At 52.2% G+C, this 19,057-nt stretch overlaps 1 protein-coding gene across 2 annotated transcripts in view; it reads right to left on the bottom strand.

The window, feature by feature from the left end:
• FSCN1 (fascin actin-bundling protein 1) overlaps positions 1 to 14,889 on the bottom strand; it is a 36,553-nt gene extending 21,664 nt beyond the window's left edge. For both annotated transcript variants that reach the window (XM_033167218.1, XM_033167219.1), the window contains exon 1: positions 13,879 to 14,889. In XM_033167218.1, coding sequence (XP_033023109.1) covers positions 13,879 to 14,704 — 826 coding nt within the window. In that variant the 5' untranslated portion in view covers positions 14,705 to 14,889. The remainder of the gene's footprint in view (positions 1 to 13,878) is intronic.
• Positions 14,890 to 19,057: the final 4,168 nt, after the last annotated feature.

Below are 19,057 nucleotides of genomic sequence, written 5' to 3'. Positions count from 1 at the left end.
AGATATGTTTGTCGGTCAGTTGGTTTACGGTATAAGGTGGTGTCTATGTGTCCATCCTGTATTTTTATAGTAGTGTCCAAAAAGTGTATTTCTTGCATAGATTGGTTCATAGTTAGGTTGATGGTGGGGTGAAAGTCATTGAATGTCTTGTGGAAGGTGTCCAGGGTCTGTTGACCATGTGTCCAGATAATAAAAATATCATCAATGTAACGCAGGTACAAGAGAGGTTTGAGTGGGTAGGAGTTTAGGAAACGTTGTTCTAAATCTGCCATGAAGATGTTGGCATACTGTGGGGCCATGCGGGTGCCCATTGCTGTGCCGTTGATCTGAAGGAACAGGTCCTCACCAAATTTGAAGTTGTTGTGGGTAAGGACAAAATGACAGAGTTTCGTAGCAAAGTCTGCTGTGGTTTTATCTGAAATGGTGTTCCTTATATGGACTCTGTTCTGAAACCATATGCCATCAGTGCTCCCAGCTACGTACGTGACACCACAGATTTTCTGAGAAAAATACAATCTTTGAATAACCTTCCTAACAATACTATTCTAGTCACTATGGATGTGGAATCTCTGTATACCAACATCCCACACAACGATGGTTTACAAGCTATAAGGATTCCTTCAGATCAACGGCACAGCAATGTTTTGTTCTGGGTTAATTTATTTGAGGTTTTAATGTGTTGTGCCAGTAGAGTGCAACCTGGGTTTAAGGTTTAAGGTGGCATTTGGCGATTAACTTCTTATATATCTGAGTTTCTAACGCTGCGCAGGAGGAGCCTCAAAGTTTTCAGAAGTACCTGTCCTCTATTTCTTTTTTAAAAAATCCCAAGGAGAGGAAGAACTCCCCAAACAGCCCACTGAGAACAGAGCATCCTCAATTGCCACAAAAATCTCCTCCAGACTGTTCTCAGGGCTAATTTTGAATGGAAGCTCTCCATCCTGCAACCCTGTTGGCAGAACCGAGTTTGTCTTCCCTTGTTGCTGAAAGCTAGGAGGCGGTTCTGGGCCCCAAAGAGAGCCAGTTTAGAGGGCACCCACCCCACATGCCCTCCTGCCGAGTCAGCCCTCGCTCCGCACACCCATTGACACCAGCATCCTTCCCAGAGCCACCAGCCTTGAATGGCAGCCAGCTACTGTCACTGAATCTCCTCCCAGCATGCTGAGCAGTCTCCCCGCTTCCTGTGGGGAGGAGCAGCCCACCCCAGAGCTGCGACCCCCCCCCCGGAACCTGTTTCGCTTTTCTCCCCCAAAGTCCATCCTTCTTCCATCCTAAGTGGCGTCCCATTAAAGGGGAGGGGGCCTGACCGTAATGAGGGGCAGATGCTCCAAGGACCTTCGCCATCTGCCAGGCTCCGCTACTAATTAGGAGAGGCGATGGGCAAGTGTCTCATCATCCCCTTTTCTGCTCCAGACAAAGGCCACCCACCAACAGCGTCCTTTGGAACCACACTGGGGGACGGAGGGCGAAGAAACGGCATGCATGCTCCGCCGATGTTCGGATGTGCGCATCGGAGACACAATTGCACGTGTGTCCCTATGTGTGTGTGTTGTGTTCTTCCTAGCTAGCCCCTCCAAATGGTCCACCACCTCCCCCACAACCCTGGATCATATTAGGGCTTTGATCTGCTGAAAAGGCATGGTATCCACACACACACACACACACACACACACACACACACAGTTCTTTTTGCAATGCTTGATATTTCTGAAAGGCGAGGAAGAACCTCAGGGTAATCCAACGCAGCTGGAAGCAGGATCCCAGCAAAAATCCATCTCATTCCTATTACTCTGCGCCACAAACAATGGAATAAAGGGTCCGTGCATTACATGACATGGAATTAATTTGCAGGGTTCGGGGGGGGGCAAGGAAAGTGAGCCCCGCCTGTGCTAGCAACCATCCGACGGCACATTAATGGAAAATCTGTAAGGAAACCAGAGGGTCCTTAATCATTCCGAAGTTCACGTTCCAATGTGCATCGCCCTCCCCAGGCAGGCAGACACACAGAACTGCAGTCTAAATAAAGCCCACCAATATGGCAACAGACCAGCCTTTCTGGATTAAGATCAGGAACCCATCATCTCACTCCCAGCAGCAGCCAATCAGAGGCTTAAGGCTCTCCCGAACCCCTTTGTCCCGACCGTGCGAAAGACAAAGAGAACGCCGTTGTTTTAGGACAAAAATGCAAAAAGAGAGAGAAGCCAATGCGCTGCTGAAGTGCAGACCTCGAAAACCTCCAGCTTCGGAATGCAATTGCACCCTGAAAACTACGTATCTGCAATTGCAAGATGCAATTTTTGTGTGGATTGCAAGACTGCCTCTCTGCACACATATTTCTTCTGCGACTTTCCATCCATCACCTGCCAGGACATCTCATCTACTTCAAGAGGATGAAAAGATCCATCCTTTCCTCACCAGCTGAGACATCATCTGCATGGAATTCCCTCTCACCTAGGGCACTTTCATGCCAAAAAGAATCCCAGGGCATGCTTATCTCCCTGCCCCCAGTCCAAGGAACCACAACCACTAAAATAAGGGGCGTGCTGTGAAATCCAAATGGTTATGGTACGTCTACACTAGCCAGAGAGCTGAAATGAGGTGGCTGTGTATAATTCGGTTTCGGTGTGGCCACACCCACTCTGGCCTTTTGGTCCTGTCACCACCACTGATGAAGATCACAGTGCTCATCTCACATTGAGAAGTGGGACCAGCAGGCACAGAATGGAACAACAAAATTAAAAAATCCTTCACCTCTTATGTATGCAGAACGAAATCTCGATTTTCCAGTACTCAGAGTGTAACCATTTGAATATTAGTCATTCCATCACCAATGGATTGGGCACTGCTTCCCAGAGGCACAAAATTAAGGTTACCAGATTTTTTTCAAAACAAAACAAAATAAAAAATTCCTTCCAGTAGCACCTTAGAGACCAACTAAGTTTGTTCTTGGTATGAGATTTCAGTGAATCCGGGGACACTTTTCAACTTCAATGGATTTTGTATGGGGACTGATTTGTAAATCCAGGAACTGTCCCCAGGAAATGGGGGTGTCTGGTAACCTTACACAAAAGGCTTCCCAAAGTGGGCAGGATCACACCCCAGGGGGGGTCACATAAGGGGGGGTGCTAAGAGGGTGCTGTATCCTCCCCCCAAAGCACTGATCACTTATTTAAAATTGACCAGACTAGAACCTAGAGCAAAACACCTCTCAACCTCGTATTTTAAAATTTTACGGCGGTATACAAATATTTTTAAAACGAATATTGGCAATAGTTGGTGTCATGGATCGAGTTCCTTCAATTTCATTGAACTAAATACTTTCAACTGGATTTTGAACAAGTGTGCAATTAACTGCCTTGAGTTTTATTGCAAACCGCGATATTGAATAATGCTTTTTTAGAGTTCGGGGCACTGGGGATAAATTCGTGGATCCAAGGGGGCAATGCTCCCCCCCCCCAGTTCAGGAACAGCTGGATTAGAGAGAAGCACAATGCACAGCCCCACTAGCGACAAGAGAGGTGAGCATGGATGTTCGGGCAGGAGAGTTGTCATGTTTGCCTTCAATCAAACTGCGGAACAAAATTATCCCCCCCCCCCCGCTTGTGGGAAGGGAGGAGGGAAACCCAGTGAGAAGAAGAAATGGGTCCCAGCTGCAAGCTCAGAGCACAAGCCGCCACTGTTGATTCACTGCTGGGTAAGATGAGCTGGAGGGAAACAACCTCCCTGGTTTCTGAGAGGGGGGGGGAGCAGAGATTGCATTGCAAGGAATTGCTAGCTGCTATTTCGGATATCGCTTTTGTCTTGCCATTTCTCCTACCTACCTTTGGGAGGAAAGGGGAGGGGGGAGGACAAAGGAATCCATCCTCAAATCACAACAGGAAAAGGGGGGAAGAGAGAAGGGGGGTGCAGGCAGCGGTCAGGGTAGCCGATCCTCCTCCTCCTCCTCCCCATCACAGAGCCTCCAGGCAAATGGCTGAAAGGAGGAAGCAGGTCAGGATGCTTGCTCCAGAGAGCAAAGATTCACCCAAGTTTAGAAGCAAGTTTTGGGGTGGGGTGGGGGAGAGGAGAGGAGAGGAAGGCCACACTTTATGGTCCTCGGATATTTACAACAGGCAACAGGGAGAGGGACAGCTCAGGACAAACAGCCTGACCTCCTTGTGCCACCTCCTCCTCTTGCATAGGGCAAGGGTCAGCAAACTTTTTCAGCAGGGGGCCAGACTATATTTTTTTTGGGGGGGGAATGAACGAATTCCTATGCCCCACAAATAACGCAGAGATGATTTTACATGAGCAGAATGTGTGCTTTTATTTAAAAACACACAGATTCCCGGACCGTCCGCAGGCTGGATTTAGAAGGCGATTGGGCCGCATCCTGCCCCCGGGCCTTAGTTTCGCTACCCATGGCATACAGGATTTATTTTAATAAAGGAGGCGGGGGACATGGTGGCATGGGGAGGGTGTCAGGGAAATTCAACCAACTGCACCCATCACAGTCCAAGTCAGATTCACACACGCATACGCAGCCTGGTTCACGAGGGACAGAAAAGTCTCTCATTCATGCCTATCGGGGTCCATGAGACAGCGGCCAAATATTTGACATTCTCGCCCCAAACCTTCTTCCCATCAGGGAAGCTTCAGTTGTGGCTCCTGCATGGCAGGGGGTTGGACTAGATGACTCTTGGGGGTCCCCTCCAACTCTACAGTTCTATGGCCCCATTATTCTCCCATCAGCCTCACACACCGCTCAGCTGGAGAACAACCCCCTCCCGTGTCATGAGAGGCCGGGTGCCATCATAGGGTGGGAAGGTGAAAGATTTTTTTTAAAAATTCTTTCCAGTAGCACCTTAGAGGCCAACTAAGTTTGTTCTTGGTATGAGCTTTTGTGTGCATGCATGCAGAGGTATCTGAAGAAGTGTGCATGCACACGAAAGCTCATACCAAGAACAAACTTAGTTGGCCTCTAAGGTGCTACTGGAAAGATTTTTTTTGTTTTGCTTTGACTATGAAAAGAACCACCTTGCATTTGGCAAGACAGACAGCCAGACACTCTTTGCCTAGCCTGCCTCGCCGGGTTGTTTGTGAGGCCAATGGGGAGGGCAAGAACTATGCACACCACCTTGAGCTCCTTGGAAGAAAAAGTGGGAGAGAAATGCAATAAATATAGAGAGACCAATCCTTTCATACCTTGCATCCAAAGCTAACCATTGCCGGTGCCTGTCTATCTGGGGCGCGGAGAGTATTCCAAAGCTACTGGTAGCCCAGACTTGGTCCAAATGAAAGGGCCCATCTAGAACCAATGTCCCATCTACTCCAGCATCCTAATCTCACCCTGGCCAACCAGATGCCTCTTTGAACATAGGATTTGAACTGCAAGGGTCTCCTCTCCCCTCCTTTGGTTTCCAGAAACTTGAATGCAAAAAGCATGGCTGTCTCCAACTGGGGGTGTACAGCATAGTCATTATGGTTAGCAGCCGTTGACAGCCCTCCTCCTCCTCCAACAGAATGGGGGGGGGTAGAAGAATGCCGCCCCCTTTTGCATCTGCAAAGAGGTTTGTCAAGCAGCTCACAGAAGGCACAGAGCTGAGAACAGCCACGTTTCTCCGCCCAGTCAAACCCACCAACCTCTCCCTCTCTTCCCCGCCCCATCCTCCATCACATCTGGTTTTCCAAAGTGACAAAGGACTGAAACAGGAGCCTCGTCTCCCGCCCCACCAAGCCCCCCCCCCCGCAACTAAGCTCCGAAATCGCCTCTCTTCCCACCATCACAATCCAGCCCTTGTTCTCCCAACCTCCCTCCTCTCCCTCCCGCCAGGCAAATATTTAACATCTGCCAGAATCGAGAGCCCAACAGCTCTCGTCAAGAGGGCGGAGGGCAAATGGGTGGCGTCGAGGCAGCCGCCCGACATGGCCTCTGGTTGGCAAAAAGCCCTGCAAGGAAAAACGTAACCGGAGGGAAACTGCAGCAGCATTTTTTATTATTAAAAAAATAAAACCACACCCCAATTCTGCCAATCGCTTTGCTAGCCCAGAAAGCTTGTAAGCCAGGCCACTGCTGAAGAAATGACTTTCACCTGTGTGCTTGTCCACAAAGGCCATCCGTATTGCACAATGCAGCTTAAATCTGCGCCACTGATGCATCAACAAAGATGGCTGCTGAGGGCCCCTTTTTCTAAAGGTCTGTGGCCCTCCGGGTGTTCCCTTCAGGTGTTCCTCACAGTGGAACCCCAAGTGTGGAACGGAATCAAAGCTACTCTTGCATAAAGTAGCTGGCGATGCTTGGAAATTTTATGAAACCTTTAAAAAAAATATTTCGGTCTGCCATCTTGTTTCAAAATGGCACCCGGAGGTATCCAAATGTACACCAAAAACCCGCTCTCCGATCTTGGGAACTGCCACACAAGATCGGGTGGCAATATCTTCAAAGGCATCCCATTCAGTTTGGAAGGGTTCGGTCTGCCATCTTGTTTCAAAATGGCAACCCAAGGTGTCCAAAAATGCACACCGGCATCTGTTCTTCCAGCCAATGGCATCCAAATACAGACAAAAAACTGGCTCCTCCATCTTGAGAACCTTTGTGCTAAATTTGGTGATGGCATCTCAATAAGCGCCCAGGTGCATAGAGAACAGAGAGGCAAACCATTCTCCAAAACAGAGGTTGGCAAGCTAAGGCCCATGGGCCGGAAGCAGCCCATGAGGGTTGCTTAACCAGCCCATGAGCTGCCCCCGAACAGAGCCGCCCACTTGACAAGTCCCTGCTTGCTGCGCTAAACCAGCACAGCATGGCGCGGGGACTCTTCCTCAGCTGCGGAAACTGCTTCTGCGCATGCCCAGACACCAGAAATCGCTTCTGCGCAGACGTGATTTCCGGCGTTGCGCTGCGCCGGCCCGGCCCACGGAGGATCTCCGCGGGAGTGATCCAGCCCATTCCTTCAAACCACATTGCCAGTTTAAATCACAGCAGCTAACCCCCCCCCCCCCACAATAATACCTACACACCACAAGTAAAGGAATGCCCCGAGATCAATGCAAACAGCTCAGTCTTGGCGCTGAAATTGTAAGTGCCAACACCACACATGCTTCCAAGGAGAGGGCGTTCTACAGGCAGGATACCACCCTTTGCCCTCCCCTCCCCAGGCTGCTCATTGGCTACCAGTCCCATCACTATATAGAGCCCTAAACAGCTTAGGATCCGGCTTCCCATCCTAGTGCCTCTTGCTGCCCCTATCCTGCCTGTGACCTAGGAAAGGGCCACTGCACAAAGGCAGAGCAACTGCTTGGCCTGCAGAATGTTCTGCATTCAATCTCAAGGTAAAACCCTTGTCTGGAAGCCTGGACTCAGGGCTGGCAAGGCTGATCTCATAGGTCCCAAGGGTGATCTAGTGCAAACCCCAGCGCAGGGCAGCTTTCTCTGAGATTTGAGTGTGCCAGGAGGGCCCTTTGGGCTGTACCAAACAAAGCCTGGGCGGATATGGTGGGGTAGAATACAAAACTGGACCGTGAATTTGAGAGGAAGTGATTTAAGCTCGGTAGCAAAGCAACTGCCTTGCCTGCAGAACGTCCCAGGTTCAACCCTGCTGGCATCTCCTGGGAGGATTGGGAGAGACTCCCTGCCTGAAATTCTGGAGAGCTGCTGCCGGTCAGTGCAGACACAACTGAGCTAGGTGAATGCAACGGCCCGACTCAGTCTCAGGCAGCTTCCTATGGTCCTAGGTGCTTTCAATATTTCTGTGGTGGTTTGGCTTTACATTTTGTGACTCACCCAGGGATCACCGTGTGGCAAAGGACACCGGGCGTGCATTTTACAATCCTTGGCTCGCCCACTGACTGGTCTCGTCTCCTGGCACAGGCAGGGCAGGACACAGAGAGACCTGCCTACAGATATTTGGCTCCTGCTTTTAAGGCTTTCCAGCCCTATGCCCAACACCTGGTATTTGGCCTGGAACTGAACAGCCAGCAAACAGGGAACCAACGGACCTCCTTTAGACTCTTGGTGTTAAGCACACAATTCCATCCAGCTTTGAAACAGTTAATGATCCGGCAGCTGTAATTTGCACTAATTGCAGCTTCTGGGTAATTTTCAAGGGCAGCTCCATTTGCAGTCACCAGGGCCTGAGTCACCAGGGCCAGGCTATCCTTGCCGAAAGGACTCCACTCCCATCCGCCCCAGTCCACGTGGCCAGTGGTCAAGAGGGCCAGGGTTACTGGGGAATCTTCTGCGCCCCGGCAAGTGAGGAGATAAGGAGGCTTTCAAGTTTGTTTGCGAGGGTTTAGCGTGGAGGAAGCCGGAAAAATAAATCGGGCAAAGGCTGGATACTGCTTGCTTTTTCTTTGATAGGGTTCCTACTTCACCCGAACACTTTAAAGCAGGGGTCAGCAAACTTTTTCAGCAGGGGGCCGGTCCACTGTCCCTCAGGCCCTGTGGGGGGCCGGACTATAGTTTGAAAAAAAAAATGAACAAATTCCTATGCCCCACAAATAACCCATCTGAGATGCATTTTAAATAAAAGGACACATTCTACTCATGTAAAAACACGCTGATTTCCAGACTGTCCATGGGCTGGATTTAGAAGGCGATTGGGCCACATCCGGCCCACGGGCCTTAGTTTGGTTATTTGTGGGGCATAGGAATTGTTCATTATTATTTTTTCAAAATACAGTCCAGCCCCCCACAAGGTCTGAGGTACAGTGGACCGGACCCCTGCTAAAAAGGTTTGCTGACTCCTGGTGTACAGCAAAGGGACAGGGCGCCAGAGTTCACCCCATTAAGAGATGGCGGACACCCCTCCTTTGGGATTCTCGGGACAACCTCAGAAGCCCCGCGGAACTCAGCACCTTGCACCATTTAGAGCATGTCTTACAGGAACCTTGCAAGGTAGGCCAGTGTTACCTCCGGATTGCAGGATGGGGCTGAGACTGAAGAAGCGGTTTGCCTGCAGTCGTCTCCTGAACCCGAGGCCGTTGCTCGATCTGAGAGATCCCCGCTGCAGCCTGCTCTGGGAAGGGGCTCTCACCACATCTCTCTTCATGTGATAATCCGATAGCAGGCTAGCACTGATGCATCAAGGCAAACATCTGCCATGTACAGAATCTTGCATTCTTCTATTCTCCCCTTATTCTGAGTAGTTTATGGAGTCCTCTACAAGGCACTCCCCCTTCTATCCTCCCAAGAGCCCTGTGAGGTAGGCTAGGCTGAAAGACAGGGATGCTTTGTGGCTAAGGGAGGATTTGAACCTATGTCCCCCCCAGTCCTAGACTTAACCGCCGCACCCCCCTGGCCCAGCCAAGGTTATCTGTAATTTTTAAGACCTCTCCAGCAAAATCCTTTCTTTTTCGTTCAAAGGGTACCCAGGGCTGTTCCGAAGCAGCAGGCAGCCACCATCAATCTTGCATGTTCCTGCACACACACGAACACTTTCTGCAGCCAGCCAGGCTGTGGCCCCCTAAATCCCCAGGGGCTCTGTTCTCTTCCCCCCCCCACCCTTGTGCAAGGACTCTGACCCGGCTGCAGGCATGCAAACCCAGAGACAAAGTGGGGGGGGGGGCGGAGGACAGGCTTGGCATGCAGCTGAGTCAGCCGAAGGGCCGGCCAGCAGGCGCAAAGCTCCCTTTGTGCTACTTCAATGTAGGTCAGCTAAGAAGTCGGCCACTCAGCTCAGATTTTCAGCTAAAACCCATTCACAGAACTGTGTCAGTTTCAGGCCCCAGCGAGGCTGGGGAATTGCGGAGAGGCCAAAGGACTCACAGCACACATGGGGCAGATCCACCCTATGCCTCTGAAGTACATTCAGTGCATGTGGTTTTGCCCCCAAGGAATCCTGGGAACTGCAGTTCCAGCCGCACGGAGCTACCCTTTCAAACTACAGCTCCCAGGATTCTTTGGAACAAAGTCGTGCACTTTAAGTGTGCACTCACTCACTATGGCTTGCATATATACTGCATTCTGCACTACACTCCGCCTGCCCCTCTGCACCCCCCCAAAAAAATCAGTTATGGACCCATGCCACAATTCTCCAGGAGGTTATGGGGTGGGGGTGGGGGGGAAATGATGTTGCTGTTTGGGTTACAGAATCCAGCTTCCTTCGCCCTTTTAAAAATCAAGTTCCTAGGCCTCATGATTCATACATGTTGCAGAATTCAGATTGCCCGAACGCAGAATTTTAAGTATGCATGAGTAAGTTTGCATGCACACGAAAGCTCATACCAAGAACAAACTTACGTTGGTCTCTAAGGTGCTACTGGAAGGAATTTTTTTTATTTTTCATTTTGTTTTGACTATGGCAGACCAACACAGCTACCTACCTGTAACTAGACTAAGGGTTTGCTTCACTTTTCAACCCAGCCCAGCAGTGGCCAATGCAAAAACCAAACAAAATGCAACTGCTAAGACCCTCTCATGGCTCCTTCCACCATAAAGACAGGCGGTTTAATGAGATTCTGTCATTCTTTTTAAAGTGGGGGGGGGGTGAATTGCTTCCAGAACTTAATCACTGGCTTTCTAAAAAAGAAAGGAAGGGGAGGAGGGGTGCAAGCTCTGATGGAAGGTTTTCTTGGCGGAATTAGCCGCCTTTGATCTCCTCTTGAGTCAGCTTTTTAAAGGGAAAATGAGCCAGAGGTTTCTAGGTTTAGGAAAACCCAGACAGCAGCGATGCAATTAGTCAAAAGGCAAAAAGGAAAAAGATCTGTGATGCCCCAAGGCAGACCATCCATAGCCACAACTGCCTACCCCAAATTTAGAACTAAGAAAGAGGCGGGGTTTGCTCTCTTCTTCAGAGAAGCCATGGGACTTGGGGGTGGGGGTGGGAAGAGAATTTTTGACCTTTTGGTGCCTTTGGACACATCCCAGAACAGGAAATCAGACACAGCATGAATTTGAAGGGAGGGGGCATTTCTATCAGAGGTCAGTGAAAGACCCCCCCCCTCCCTCCATGTTGCTCCTTGTGAAAAAGAGATGCTACAAACCCAGCAGGCAGCAGGGGGCGGGGGGGGGAAGGAAACACACTTTGGAGGGTTGACGATAAAGCTAGGATAAAAAGATAAAGGGACCCCTTGACCATTAGGTCCAGTTGTGTCCGACTCTGGGGTTGCGGCGCTCATCTCACCTTACTGGCCGAGGGAGCCGGCGTACAGCTTCCGGGTCATGTGGCCAGCATGACTAAGCCGCTTCTGGCGAACCAGAGCAGTGCGCGGAAACGCCATTTACCTTCCCGCCGGAGCGGTACCTATTTATCTACTTGAACTTTTGACGTGCTTTCGAACTGCTAGGTGGGCAGGAGCTGGGACCGAGCAACGGGAGCTCACCCCGTCATTGCAGGGATTCGAACCACCGACCTTCTGATCGGCAAGCCCTAGGCTCAGTGGTTTAACCCACAGCGCCACCCGCGCCCCAAATAAAGCTAGGATACAGCTGCACAAAACAGGGTGCTGGAAAGAAGCAGAGAGAGGGAGGGGGAAAACACATTTGGAAAAGGAGATCAGGAGGACTATTGGCTTGCGTTGCGATCAAACTCAACCCCCCCCCCCGCCGCCAAAAAAACCACATCTGTCCCATGAGGCCGTCTGCTGCGGTTTCCCCCCACCCACAAGTCATGCACTGAAGAGGGTGTCCATGCTTTGTGTCCAATGCACCTGAGAACCAACCCAGCACCACCAACACAAAAGTCCCTTCGATTTAGGAATATGATCTGGCAGCGCTATGCGGGTGGGAGGAACATATTCTCTCTCCCCCCCCCCATTTAGTTAATTGGAACAGGACTGCTGAGGAAGAGGCAGACGGCAGGCCTGGAGTGGGGGTGGGTAAAGAGAGGGAGGAGGGGGTAAAAGCATGGGGAGAGGGGGCAGCATGCAGGGAGAAGAGGCAGGAAGAGTGATGCTGCCGGCTGGGGACCACGTGCCTGGGGAGGATGCGGGTGGGGCGGGGACCTGTGACCAAGCGCGCATGTGCGCAGACTTGCTTGCTCACTCCAGCTGCTCACAGTCCAGATGCTGCTTTGCTTCCCTGCATTGCACAAGATTAATACAGCCAGTTGGTGGTGGTGGGGGGCAGTGGGACGAGGATCTGGGAGAGAACAGGGTACCAATCTCCCCCCCCCCTTCGGGGTCTGCCACTGCCTCTCAGCATAACCTACCTCACAGGGTTGTTGTGTGGGGGGGGGTTCAACAAAAAGCAGGGAAGATCTCTGTACAACACCAACCACCTTGAGCTACTCGGGAGGAAAAGGTGGGCTACAAACACAGTCAATAACTAGTAATATTATCGGGATTATTACGTTTTTCCTGCTGTTGTCAACTTGAAAGGATGTGCCCCCTCCCCTCATTGTGCACAGAGATGCTTCCATGCCAGCAGGTATACCTGCTTTTTGGGGGGTTCCGATCCTGCAACTACTATGCCCCCCAACTTAAATTGATGAGACATGGAAGGTGGGGGAGAGAAAGCTAAGAAGGGGGGGGGCTACCTGCAGAATGACTCTGCTGAGCAGAAGCTGGAGAGCCCTGTGCTTCCCCTCCCCTCCTAGTTGCTGGGGAGGGGCAGTGGCAGCCCATCTCCATTGTTAAAGAGGGGGGGGCTTCAAGACCAGCCCATCTGGAGGAGGACCCTAACCAGCAAAGGCCTTTTATTTCCACAGCCTATGTTCTTACTGGGCTACAGACTAGTCGCAAGGCCTCTGCTCTGGAAGGGGGGGGTAGGTCCTGCTTGGGTCCCTGTTGGGCTTCGCATCTGGCCAGCCACTGAGAGAGCAGGATGAGTCCCCTTTGGCCTGATTGAGCAGGACACTTCAGATGTTCTCATAGAACCTCCAGGTCCAGGAGCAGTCTATCTACATTCCTATGCTCTATGGGGTATTTTGGCCACTGTGGTGTGGGACAAGGTGGGCCTGATCCACCAGGCTCTTCCTCGGTTCGTCACAGGAAGAAGACGGGTTGGTGAAGGAGACAAAGCAATTCTGTATTTTGGGGTGGGGGGTTGTGCCCATCTTGCAATGTCCTTTTCAGTGAGCACGGAAGAAGCCAGGATCTCCCCCCTCACTGTTCCCTTCCGCTCCCCGCTTCCCATTCACAAAGGGCTTGGTTTGGATCAAAGAAATTTCGGATGTGCAGGGAGGAGGCCCCCCTCCCACCGCTCAGGGGAGGCCCAACCTCACACTTCGTGGTGTGCCACGTTTTTGGGAAAAGGATTTCCTGCCCATCCCATCGCACAGGGGGGAAATCCTGCAACAAGATCCCCTTTGCTGCCACCCCCCCCCCGGCAGCAAAACGCAACGCCCCCTCCGCCTGGGGGAACCAAGTTCCATTTCCCTCGCCGCTCCCCACCAAGGACCGCTCCGCCCATGCGCTCACCATTTGAGGGCCTAATCCCGCAATTTCCACGTCTGAATTGCCCCCCTCCAGCAAAAAAAAAAAAGTGGGGGAAGCTCCTTAGAAACAATTTCTTGCAAAGAGAGGCGCTCCGGCCACGAGGCATTAAGTGTACCGGCATCTGGATAGCGCAAAGTTATGCACGCGTGGATTTACGCACGTGTGAATCAGCATAAGCGGAGTGGGGAAAGGGAGACAATGACGCCTAAAGGAACACGCTTCCCACCTCCAGCCGCGAGCGAAATAACGAACGTGGGATCCTGCCCCCTCCCGGCACGTGTGAATCAGCATATACGCGGGGGAAACAAAGGAGCCCAAGCCGCCCATGGGAACGTGTTCTTCCCTTCCCGCGAGGGAAAGCACAACCCCGGGGCCCGCCACCTACACGTGTGAAATAACGCACGTGTGAATCAGCATATATGCGGGAAAGCAGAGGAGGGTAGTCAACCGGGCTGGCCAAGGGAACGTGTCTGCCGCACCCGGAGCCCGCCCGCCCGCTGCACGTGTGAACGGCCTCGGCTGCCTCACCTTGCCGGATGGAGACGTTCCTGTCGTTGGCGGCGCGCAGCACGACCTGGGGGCTGCTCTGCTCGAGCACGAAGAGCTCGTCCTTGCCCACCTTGGCGCTCTTGCCGGCCTTGAGGGTGCCGCTGGGGCCCGAGGGCGCCAGGTACTTGCCGTCGGCGTCGCGGAAGGCCACCTTGCCGGCGCGGAACTCCAGCGTGAAGCCCGCGTCGGGCTCGGGCCGCGCCACCAGCTGCCCGTCGCGGCGCAGGAAGCGGTGGTCGGCCGTCTGCAGGCTGTAGCGCTGCTCCTGGAAGACGAGCGTGACCAGCGCGTCGAGGCCCCACGGCACGTCGCGGTCCACGGCGATCTCGTCGCGGGCCGCCGCCAGGTGCGCGTAGCGCTTGCGCGTCACGCTGAAGATGTTCACCTGCGGGTGCAGCGCCAGGTGCACGCTCCACTTCTCGGCCGCCGAGATGCTCTGCGCGAAGCACGACAGGCGGTCCTCGGTGCCGCCGAAGAAGCGACGGTGCGGCTCCGACTGCAGCGACCAGCGCCCGTCGTCGTGCGCCAGGATGACGAAGCGGCAGTCGGCCGAGGCGGGCGCCTCGCTGTCGCAGCTCACGTGGCCGTCCTTGTCGGCCGCCAGGTAGCGGCCCAGGTGGCTGCGCAGGTACACGGCCGTCGAGTCCTCGGCCGCCTGCTCCAGCGTCCAGATCTGCTTCTTCTTCAGGCTGGGCGCCGACGCGTTGAGCTTGAAGCCGAACGCCTCGGCCGTCAGGTACTTGTTGCCGCAGTTGATGAGGCCGAATTGGATCTGGAGCGACTCCGAAGTGCCGTTGGCCGTCATGGCGGGGCGCGCAGGGGAAACGGCGTCGGTCGGGAGGCTGGCTGGCTGGCGGGGCCCCTTCCTCGGCTTGCCTTTGTCTGGCTGGCTGGCGGACCAGCTGCTGCTGCTGCCCCCCCTTTTCTCCTCGCCTGGCCTCGCCTTCCCCCTGCCCGATTCACAAAGGCCGATTCACAAAGCCCAGCTGCCGCTGCTGCCACCCTCGCCGCCGCCGCCTCTCTCTAGCGCGCGGGTGATGTCAGGTCCCTTCTTTAATAAGAGACGGAGAGAAAAGGCGACCCCGCCTCCGAGGCGCCTCAGACGAGAGGGGGTGGAGTCCGCGCACGGAGGGGGCCTCATCCGGAGCTGCCGGGCCCTTTTCCACCCACAATGCAAAAGGCTGACCCACCCCCCACCCCCCAGCAAAGAGGAAAGCAGCCGCACACGCGCGCACCCCCCCTCTCCTTCCGCGCGCGCCCATCCCCAGCGCATCTGGGCGCCTTCCCTTTGGGGCGCGGGGAGCTGCGTCTGCTGCAGACCCGAAGCTGCGCAAAGGGCGATGGTGGCCGGGAGCTGCTTTCCCGGGAGTAAGTCCCGCTTGGAGGCACCGAGGCTTGCTTCTGAGTAGGAGCGTGCCTCTGCCTGGGCACGCTGTTACCTGGGAGTAAGCCGCGTGGGAAACGAGGGGGCTTTTTAGGGAGGGAGATGTCTAGGAAAGAGACCATTTCGAAGCACATCAGAATGAAGCCCGCGTCTGCTTTCCTGGGGGAGAGCACACCCCCAGCGTTTTTTTAGGCTTAGGCTATCGAAGCGCGCACGGGCTTGCTGCAGTCTCGCTTACAGTATATATATTAAATGACTGCAGTTGCGCAGTGCAATCCTACGCAGAACTAGTCAGAGGCAGAGCCCACCATTTGCAGGCAGAAGGGGAGGGGGCCTCTGGTTCTTCAGCACCTCCCTAAAGCCCATGGTCAGCCATCACATCATCCTCCACCCAGCTTCCCACCCCAGGAGATGGAGACCAGGAATGGGCACCCTTTGGTTCTCCGGATGTTGCTGCACTACATCTCCCATCGGCACCAGAGGGACCCCCCCACCTGGTGTAGCTCATACTACATACTACTCATATCATACTTCGCCAGTCAGAAGGTTGGCGGTTCGAATCTCCGCGACGGGGTGAGCTCCCGTTGCTCTGTCCCAGCTCCTGCCGCCTAGCAGTTCAAAAGCACGCCAGTGCAAGTAGATAAATCGGTACCGCTGTGGCAGGAAGGTAAATGGCATTTCTGTGCGCTCTGGCTTCCGTCACGGTGCTCCGTAGCGCCAGAAGCGGTTTAGTCATGCTGGCTACATGAACCGGAAAGCTGTCTGTGGACAAATGCTGGCTCCCCCATAGTCTCCTTTGACTGGACTTAACCGTCCAGGGGTCCCTTACAGTGGTGTTGTAATTTTTCCTTACAACAGTGGCATGAGGTCTCATCCTGAGCTCCTGAGTCTCCTTGTTTTCAATGGAACTGACTGGTATTTGTGGGGGCTGGGAAGCCTGTCAAGGCCCTCTGGGGGGGACAGAACTACAGCTCCCATCAGCTCAGTCATTTGAGGAGGAGTCACTTAATCCAAATGTGGGTTCGAGCCCCACATTGGGCAAAAAATAATAATAATCCTGCATTGCAGGGGGCTGGACTAGAGAACCTTCATGGTTCCTTCCAGCAGTACGATTCTATGATCCCTGACTGTTAGTCATCATCCTTGGTCCACAGCCTATTAACCATCCTCCAGTCCTCTGGGACAGCAGTGAGCAAGTAAGTAAATAAGATAAGATAGATCAGGCCAGTGACCCATCTAGTCCAGCATCCTGTTCTCAAAGCGGCCGCAGGATTGAGCACGTGAGCAACCCTTCCCCCTCCTGCAGTTTCCAGCAACTGGGATGCAGAAACATTGCTGCCTCCAGTATGCCAAAACCATAGAACACCGGTCCTGAAAGACCTTCATTGGCTCCCAGTCTGTTTCCAAGCACAATTCAAAGTGTTGGTGCTGACCTTGAAAGCCCTAAACGGCCTTGGCCCAGTAGACCTGAAGGAGTGTCTCCACCCCCATCGTTTAGCCCAGTCACTGAGGTCCAGCTCTGAAGGCCTTCTGGCGGTTCCCTCCCTGCGAGAAGTGAAGTTACAAGGAACCAGGCAGGGGGCCTTCTCGGTGGTGGCGCCCTCCCATCAGATGTCAAGGAAATAAACAACTATCTGACTTTTAGAAGACACCTGAAGGCAGACCTGTTTAGGGAAGTTTTTAATGTTTGATGCTTTGTCGTGTTTTTAATATTCTGTTGGGAGCTGCCCAGAGTAGCTGGTGGGGTATAAATATATTATTATTATTATTATTATTATTATTATTATTATTATTATTAAGCGTAGTCACTGGTCAGTAGCCACCAATAGCCCCCTTCTAGGTGACACTCCTCCAGGAATTTGGAGAGGGCTACCACCCCCCTCCCTTTCCTTCTTTAGACTAAACATACCCATTTAGGAAAACAGAAGCTGCCTTATAGAAGTGTGCAAGCATCGGTCCACACTGACCTGCAGCAGCTCTCCAGGATTTCAGACTCAGCCCTTCATGGAGATGCCCAAGAAAGTATATGGGGCCTTTAAGCATCCCTTTTCCTAAGTCTCCTTTTTCTGGACCCCTGAGCACCTTGGTGGCCCTCCCCTGGGCCCGTCTCACTCAGTTTGCCTCCACCTTTGTGAACCTGGACTGTCCCGAACCTGACAACAGTCTTGGCTCCGGATTCTGTCAAGAGACACCAGGCATTGATGCCCAAACCAGACTCCTGGTCTTGATTCCTGGCTCCTTGTGAGGGGAGATCAAGAGGGTCAATGTGTTGCTTTGAAGCACAATACACTTTCTTATCTGCAGGCTTGAATGTTGTGTTCTGCCAGAGCACTTTAAACAAACGCACACCCCGCACACAGCTGCTTGAGCTTTCAACACCATAACAAGCATCATCTGGTGCTTCTTGCAGATGGAGGTGCTGTTAAAGGCACAGGAGCAGTTGGCAACTCTGGCCAGGGACGCAGGAACGAGAGAGTTTTGATTCTCCTGGCTCGCTCCGGGCCTCTCTCTGACTCCACATGGCCGTGTTCACAGGACATCCTTTGTTTTAGCTTTGTTTATCCTCCCTCTCAACCCCTCTTTTGCAAATAAAATCTTAATTGGACTAGGATGGCTGCCAGGAGTGGATGGAATAAATCCAATGGATTTGGAGGACAGACATTGGAAATTTGACTGCATTTTTTGTCAGTAGAAGACGAGAAAGTCACCCTCCAGCTCTCCTCATGAGTAGGAAGACTAGTTGGCTTCGTGAGGCCTTGGAGCTGCTCCTCAGACATCCTCCAAGGCCTGCGAGTGGTCAAGCATCTATGGGGGGAGCAGAAGAGTCATTGGCCACGTAATATCATACCAAAATGGAGTTGTAGACTTGGAAAGGGTCCTGAGGGTCATCTAGACCAACCCGCTGCAATGCATGAATCTCTGGCACCCATCCCCTCCAGCATTTGTGAGAAATCAGTACTTTAGTGTAGCAGCACCTACACTTTGGAACTCCCTGCCTGTTGACGCTGTCACTATCCCTTTTAGCACATGCTGATAACATTTTTGTTCAGACAAGTCCACCCAGGTGCTTAGAAATTCAATGCAGGTTTTAATCTGTTCTTAGTCTTCCGTTACTTTAACCTTTCAAATGTCTTAAATTCCTGCTAATTTTTTTCTTGCTAATTTTCTTGCTTTATCTTTTCATGTAAACTGCTGTGATGGTTTGTTTTTCTTTACAGTGAAGCGATGTCTACCTTTTATGAAATAAAACAAGGTAAATAATTTTGATTTGGGATCTGTATTGTTATTTTATTTTGTGTGTGGGGGGGTGTAGTCAGGAATCGTGGCGCATTCAGCACCCTCTTTTGTCAAAATGCCTGGGAGCTGCTGCTGGAGTGAATGGGAAAAGGTTCAATTTGCTTCTCATGTACAAATTAATATATGTGCAGGGACTACTCAGGGAAGGGTATTGACAGCTGAACAATGCTCAGCCTACCCTTCCGGCGTGCTAATTGGCTGCATGCATTAATTGGCAGAAGGGGGTCTGAATGAACATGTGCGTTGCGAGTTTGCTACGTCCCATTCTGGATGTGTCAATGGCAAAATGGAAATATGTTAATCTATATCAAAGTAGCATTGGGAGGGCTGAATGAGGTCAGGATATATTTTGAGGAGTAGAATTATCACTGAAATGAAATCCATGTTTTTTTTTTATTAGTAGTAGTAGTATTTATCAAATTTGTATATCATTGTATATTATTATTAGTAGTAGTAAAGTAAACGTAAAGGGACCCC

This window comes from Lacerta agilis, chromosome 13 (genome assembly GCF_009819535.1).
Source record: "Lacerta agilis isolate rLacAgi1 chromosome 13, rLacAgi1.pri, whole genome shotgun sequence".
Taxonomy (NCBI): domain Eukaryota; kingdom Metazoa; phylum Chordata; class Lepidosauria; order Squamata; family Lacertidae; genus Lacerta; species Lacerta agilis.
This window is presented reverse-complemented; position numbering and strand designations above follow the sequence as displayed.